Source organism: Vicia villosa, unplaced genomic scaffold (assembly GCF_029867415.1).
Source record: "Vicia villosa cultivar HV-30 ecotype Madison, WI unplaced genomic scaffold, Vvil1.0 ctg.003297F_1_1, whole genome shotgun sequence".
In the NCBI taxonomy this organism is placed as follows: domain Eukaryota; kingdom Viridiplantae; phylum Streptophyta; class Magnoliopsida; order Fabales; family Fabaceae; genus Vicia; species Vicia villosa.
Window position 1 is genome coordinate 16,208 of NW_026706169.1, and position 7,173 is coordinate 23,380.

The following is a 7,173-nucleotide window of genomic DNA, read 5'->3' on the forward strand; positions in this document are numbered from 1 at the left end:
TGCTCCCATTCCAACTGAAAATGTTGTTCCAGACACAGATGCACCCATTCCTATTGCTCACAATACTGAAGCTGAAACAAATACTGGCATCAATGATTCACAGTCTTCTCTTCAAAAGTATTGTCGTATAGATGGCGACACATTGGCTAAGCTGCTTGATGATGATGAAATTCTAGATGTTCAACCTTTAATTGTTGATACAACACCTGTGAAAAGAACTGTAAGGACTTTTGTTGGTAAAGCTCCAAAGATTGGCAAGAAACCTTCCAAAGACAATGGTTCATCTTCATCTAGGCCAACATGTTCAGAACCTGTGAGTCTTAATTTGTCATTACAAGCTTTTTTTCAAATGTCTTTTTCATCTATCTTACCTTTAATTGTTTTTTTCCCTAGGTCAACATTTCAAAATAGAAGCCTAAGCACAAGAAGAGTGTTAATATGGGTGTTCAAAAACGGCAAAGTGACAGACTTAGGACCCTTAAGACAAAGAATATTGGTGGCCCTGGAAAGAAGCCTGATGACCCTTTGGTCATTAATGAAGATGATGCCCCTTCAGGCCAGACTAATGGTGGAAAGCAGACATAAAATTGGGAGGCCATTTGTGTAACACCCCAATTCTACCCAGGCATATAGGTACAAATATCAGAGTACAAAAATTAAATTCATAAAAACAATTAGGGCGTTACACTTAAGTAACCACATAACCAAACATAACATACTCGCAAAAGATGCGTAACACAAATAATCAAAGAGGACGGATACTCATAAACACCTGAATATATTCATACTTATATAAATGCATCGGTAAACAAAATATCCACAACATTCTTCCAAAATACATCGCATGAGAAGGTATCCAAAATACATAATACGAATGCATCTAAAGGATCAAATATACATCAAAAGGATCCTATAAGCATTATCTACAAAATAAGTGTTCGATCCCCCCCCTAGGTGTTACGTATCACGAGCGGACGACACCAAAACGGACGACTACAAAGAGAGCACCTACACTTGCGGATCACCTGCACATTACCCACGAGTAGGTAACATTAAGGCAGAAGGGTGAGAATATAATTCATTATGAAAGCATGATCAATATAGTAATGCCCATAAATATCATTAATAATCACATAACAAGATAATCCAACAAGTCAACCACAGTCAATATATAAGTAATGCGGTACATGAATGATAACATAAATTATAAAGACTGACGATGATGAATGAGACTCGACTATGCGTATGCATGTGGTACCAAATCCGGAGTAAAACTCCTCCTTGTCATTATGACAAATACACCTGCCAAGCATTATGCTGGGACTTTATTCCACTCAGGAAGCCCGCAGGCTGTCGTCATCGAGCATTTAGCTCCCACTGATGACCTCTTGCCACTCAGGCCAATATACCGTTATCGAGCATTAAGCCCCTACTGGTAACCATGCCCGCAGGCCATCTGTTAACAACATTCCGCCATTAACGTATTGAAATGTTATGCTGTGCATACAAACGACTCGATTACATAACAACAACAACAATAGTATAACTCGGTCACATATCCACATCACACCGGTTATATTAATCCACACGGATACATCATCAAAATTGCCACTCAGGCGTTCATATTCACACAGCACACATATATCGTCAAAACATACTTGATTAGCAAATATCATTTCACAAAAATACATTTATGAAAAATCATTCAACCACCAACACACTCCTCTTTATCATAAAGCATACTCAAGGGTTCTCATAATACTTCAAACAACGCGTAGAAACGACCTACGGTTCAAAAGATACAACAAAACGAAGTTTGGAAAACAAAATTTCGCACAGTCCGCTTGAGCTCCGCTCAGGGGACCCAGTCAGGAAATCATCAAACAAAATTACAGAACCTCCGCTCAGCGGACCCTCACAGAGATTTCTCTACAAAAGGACCTCCGCTCAGCGGACCCCCTCCGCTCAGCGGACCTGCGTAAACCTAGAAAAACCAATTCTGCAACAGTCCGTCTCAGCTCCCTCTAAACCATTCAAAACCCATTTAAACCTTCATCCCAACACCAATACAACACAAACATGCTATATATACACCTAATCCATGATTAACACATGGTTGAATCATCACATATTGTCTTTGACCTATATTTCTTCATAAGCAAGGAAACATGGAGAAATGAAAAACAAACATGATCCATGGGAATATCTATCATCCTAGTACACATACACACCACAAAATCAAGTTTATAACTTCAAAACTTACAAAACACACAATTTACCATTGTTGAACAAGCTTGGAAAAGAGCAAGAACAAGAACAAAACATACAAAACTACAAGAACCATACAATCAAGATAAACTAAATTCATCCCCCTTACCTTGGTTGGATTCTTGGCTCTAGCTTGGTTTGGATTCCTACACTTCTCTTCTTCTCTTTGTTTTTCTCTTCTTTCTCTTCTCTTCACAAGTTTCTTTCTTTCTATCTCAAAATATCTCTTTTTCTCTCTATATCTCTTTCTATTTCTCTACTTCTCATTTTCCCCCACTCAACTTTCATTAATTCTAATTTTGGCCCAAATGTCACTAAACATTAATTCTAACCTATTAACACCCAAAACATAATAATTACACACATGGAAAGTAATAAGTAAAATATTAGCAAAATTAATATTTACCGACTGACTCGACTAAAAAACGGTAAAATTTAGGAAAATGTAGCAAACATCACAATTAATCAGAAAAACACATTTACGGGCGTTACAATTTGCAAAAGGATGACTCGGTGAAAAAAGACATATTTATGCTATTTAATTTGAACTATTTTGAAATGTAATGTTTGTAATGTTATTGAGGCCAGTCCTCTAACTATTTTGATGTTATTGCAATCTATTTTGTGTGTTTTATGAACATATGTAACAAACCTAATGGTGTGTCAATGGTATTTTGGAGTCTAATCTTAATGTGTGCAAATTTTGGACCAAATTATAGGTCATTATTTATAGGTCACTTTTATGACCAATTTATCAGTCACTTTTATGACCAAATTATAGCTAAATGCAGTGTGACCAAATCTTAACGTTTTTTGTGCAAATTTCAGACCAAATTATAGCTGATTACTTATAGGTCACTTTCATGATCAAATTATAGGTCAATTGAAAGAAAAATTAGAGACAACTTATAGGTCATTTAAGAGACAAATTATAGGTCAATTGAATGAGACAAATTATAGTTCAATGATAGACAACTTATCCAACTCAGATTATATCAACTCTAAATCAATATTACATTACATCCAACACATTACGACCAAATATTTTCATAACAACAACATTACAGCTAAAGTATACATTCCAAACACTGATTCAACAATTACATTTCCATAAAAAAAATACATATTGACTATTACAGAAACAATAATACACCAAGACTTCATCTTTCCATACATAGCATCTGACTTTATCTTCATCTTCAATTTCTTGTTCTTCTTCTGTGAAATTTCATACAACTCCCTCATAGTTTCAAAAGCTTGGACCTCCCTGACCTTGCTCTCATTTTTTATCCTTTCATCATCTGACCTTTCGTGAACATCGGTTCGTTGTGCAATATCATCATCCCATATAAATAAGTTACAAGTTTCCTCACCTTGTCAAAATGGACATCTCCAAAACAGGCGCCCTTTGTTAGGTCCATTCTTATAGTGATATGAAGTCATCCGAGCATCACACGCACACCTTCTACCTGGACGGTTACTCACACTTGTGGATTGATACGATGTTGACTTCGTTCTCCTTGATGAAGATGACATCGTAACTTTGCGGAAAGCTTAAGCCTTTAAAGAAGTAGAAGACGATTTCAATCTGAGAAGAACACGATGGAAGAGGAACAAGGAAAGGGGAAGAAGGACTTCGATCTGAGAAGATGACGATGGAAGAGGAACAAGGAAAGGGGCAAAAGGAAAAGAGGTGGAATGAAATTAGGGTTAAAAAAATTACACGATCCCTTTTAATTCTAAACAATTATCCTACGTGTCTCTTTAATTAACACAGCTGTCAAATAAATTAATACAACTGGCATGACACGCCACCCACCGTTAGTGGATTCTAACGGGAGGGACTAATCATGAGGTCTGAAAATATTACCGGGACCAAAATTTAAAAAAAAAAATTGTAGGAACTAAAAATAAAAGAGACCTCGTACATATTTAATCCTTTTTCCTATTAAGAAAAACCATTCTTGTACGCCACCCACCCTTTCCTTGGCGAGAAGACCTTTTTCCACAAACCCCATATACTCTCACGCCTCACGCCTCACGCCTCACGCCATTCTCAAAACTAACCCAAATCCCTCATAAATCCATTCATTCTTTCTCCTTCATCACTGAATCACTTCATCCTAAATTCCACTTCTCAATATTCATCTTCTTCCTTGCTGCACCTATCACTCTTTCATCGTCAGTATCAAGGTTCTTCCTCTTCTCTCTTCTCTCTCCTCTCTTTCAATTTCAATTTCAATATTTATTTATTTATTATTTTTGATTTTTCACCAGCATTGTAATTTTCGTAATCTAATCGACAATGGAAGACAACAATTCCCAATCAAAACCAGATCTAACCGATGCAGACTCCGAAATTCCCAATTCCAACACCAACAACAATGATACCTCGTTGGAAACAATCGTTCGGAGTTTCCAAGATTCAATGTCTGTAACCAAACAGCACAAATTCTGGGAAACTCAACCGGTTGGTCAATACAAAGATCTTGGAGACTCAACCTTACCCGAAGGACCGATTGAGCCACCAACGCCTTTATCAGAAGTCAAACAAGAGCCTTACAATCTTCCAGCTGCTTATGAATGGACAACCTGCGACATGGATTCTGAAGAAACATGTGACGAGGTTTATCTTCTTTTGAAGAATAACTATGTTGAGGATGATGAGAACATGTTCAGGTTTAACTATTCGAAAGAGTTTCTTACATGGGCTTTGTGTGTTCCTGGGTATTATAAGAGTTGGCATATCGGGGTTCGCGCGAAAGGGTCGAAGAAATTGGTTGCTTTTATAACTGGTATTCCTGCTAGGATTAGGGTTAATGATAATGTGGTGAAAATGGCTGAGATTAACTTTTTGTGTGTTCATAAGAAACTTAGGTCGAAGAGGCTTGCGCCGGTTATGATTAAGGAGGTTACTAGGAGGGTTCATTTGGAGAATATTTGGCAAGCGGCTTATACGGCGGGGGTTATTCTTCCGACCCCGGTTGCTACTTGTCAGTATTGGCATAGGTCGTTGAACCCTAAGAAGCTTATTGATGTTGGGTTTTCGAGGCTTGGTGCTAGGATGACGATGAGTCGGACTATTAAGCTTTATAAGTTGCCTGAGTCGACGGTTACTAGTGGGTTTAGGAAAATGGAGCTGAGGGATGTACCTGCGGTTACACGGTTGCTTAGGAATTACTTGGGGCAGTTTGTTGTTGCGCCTGATTTTGATGAAAATGATGTTGAGCATTGGCTTCTTCCGCACGAAGATGTTGTGGATAGTTACTTGGTTGAGAGTCCTGAAAACCATGAGATCACTGATTTTTGTAGCTTTTATACATTGCCTTCTTCTATCCTTGGGAATCAGAGTTACTCGATTTTGAAAGCTGCTTATTCTTACTATAATGTGGCTACTAAAACTCCACTGCCTCAGTTGATGAACGATGCGATGATCGTGGCAAAGCAGAAGGATTTCGATGTTTTCAATGCCTTGGATGTGATGCATAATGAAGGTTTCCTTAAAGATCTCAAATTTGGACCTGGAGATGGACAGCTTCACTACTACTTGTACAATTATAGGATTCGTAATGCCATGAAACCGTCCGAACTCGGGCTTGTGCTCTTGTAGCCAGATATGTCTTTTTCAGTTTTGTTATGCAATTTGGATAAACCATTAATTTGTTCTGTTTTATTAGCTTGTTGTTTCAACTAAACACCATTTATTGTTCCATTGAAATATTGGCAATTTAACATATTCTTGCAGAGTATGTGAAAAAGCTTATCTTTTGGTGACTTTCTTCTGGTAATATGCTTACATTGCAAAATTATGAAGTTGTTATAGTCTGCTGCCTCAGTTTCCTTTTTGTTCATTTTGATCTCGTATTTCTTACAATTCTTACATAATTGTTTCTGTTAATGTTTTGTTTAGCTGGATATGTTTTGTTCGTTGCTCTTGAATGTTGGTGGCTGTTAGTTTGCTTATATAATCGCATTTGAATTGATCCAATTCGAGGTTTATTAGGTGTTGGTGTGTATCTAGATATAATTTTATTGCTTTGGATTTAGCAGTATCTACTTTTGATTGTTAGTAGACTTCATTATTAGGAAAGGGATTTATTGCTTTGGATTTATCAGTATCTACTTTTGATTGTTAGTAGACTTCATTATTAGGAAAGGAATAAGTTAGCAGGTTAGAAACAAAATCTCCCTAAAAGCCATCCCTCTATCTGTTTGGTTAAAAGGAACTGCATAGAGTTTGTTCCTTTGTGAAGGAAAATCTCCTTCTAAAATTTGATGTGAAACTCTTGAATATATAGTAGTTATATTATAGAGACTTGGGTATTATGGGGTGTCAATTCCGACATCAGGTAGTATGAGATGCTCGGTGGAGTATTTAAGTGTTTGGTTCTTCCCTGTTGATAGCTGTTTTTCGAAGAAGATTCATCGAGTGCTTAGATACTTATCATCATAATCATGGGTCAACACTAGGTCTTGTGGTGCCTGGTTAACTTTAGCATTGTAGTATATTTTCTGTGATGTAATGAGTTCCAAGTTATTTGCATTGTTTTATATCAGTACATATTTTTGCTGAATAAGACTTGTTTCATCCAAGTAAAAACCATTCATTTGTTTTGGGTTAATGGAATATTTTAGTGTGATCACGTCTTTGAGAAATCCACCCGGCACAAGAACCTGGTTTCGGGTAGTTTTATTCTGTGTTGATAATCATCAAACAATTTTTTGTTTGAACGATGTCCTGGATCTAGGTTGTTTTGGAGCTCCTAGTTTAGGTGTGAATCCTTTGTTGTTCTGATTGGTAATGGGTGTTTAGATGTGGGATATTGGAGTTTTTTTTTGGGTGAGGCTGTTCCTGAATGTAGCTGGACAGGATATATTTAAATGTTATCCTGCTAGCATTCTGAT

The 7,173-nt window shown here is 37.1% G+C and overlaps 1 protein-coding gene across 1 annotated transcript; it reads left to right on the top strand.

Moving 5' to 3' along the window:
• Positions 1–4,237: 4,237 nt before the first annotated feature.
• LOC131640760 (glycylpeptide N-tetradecanoyltransferase 1-like) lies at positions 4,238–6,042 on the top strand. The gene is made up of 2 exons (XM_058911149.1): positions 4,238–4,461; positions 4,546–6,042. The coding sequence occupies exon 2, from the start codon at positions 4,574–4,576 to the stop codon at positions 5,876–5,878; it is 1,305 nt and encodes a 434-aa protein (XP_058767132.1). The 5' UTR covers positions 4,238–4,461; positions 4,546–4,573; the 3' UTR covers positions 5,879–6,042.
• Positions 6,043–7,173: the final 1,131 nt, after the last annotated feature.

What these genes read in the sequence shown, in the direction of transcription:
- LOC131640760 (XM_058911149.1), top strand. Translation starts at nt 4,574, where the DNA reads ATGGAAGACAACAATTCCCAATCAAAACCAGATCTAACCGATGCAGAC.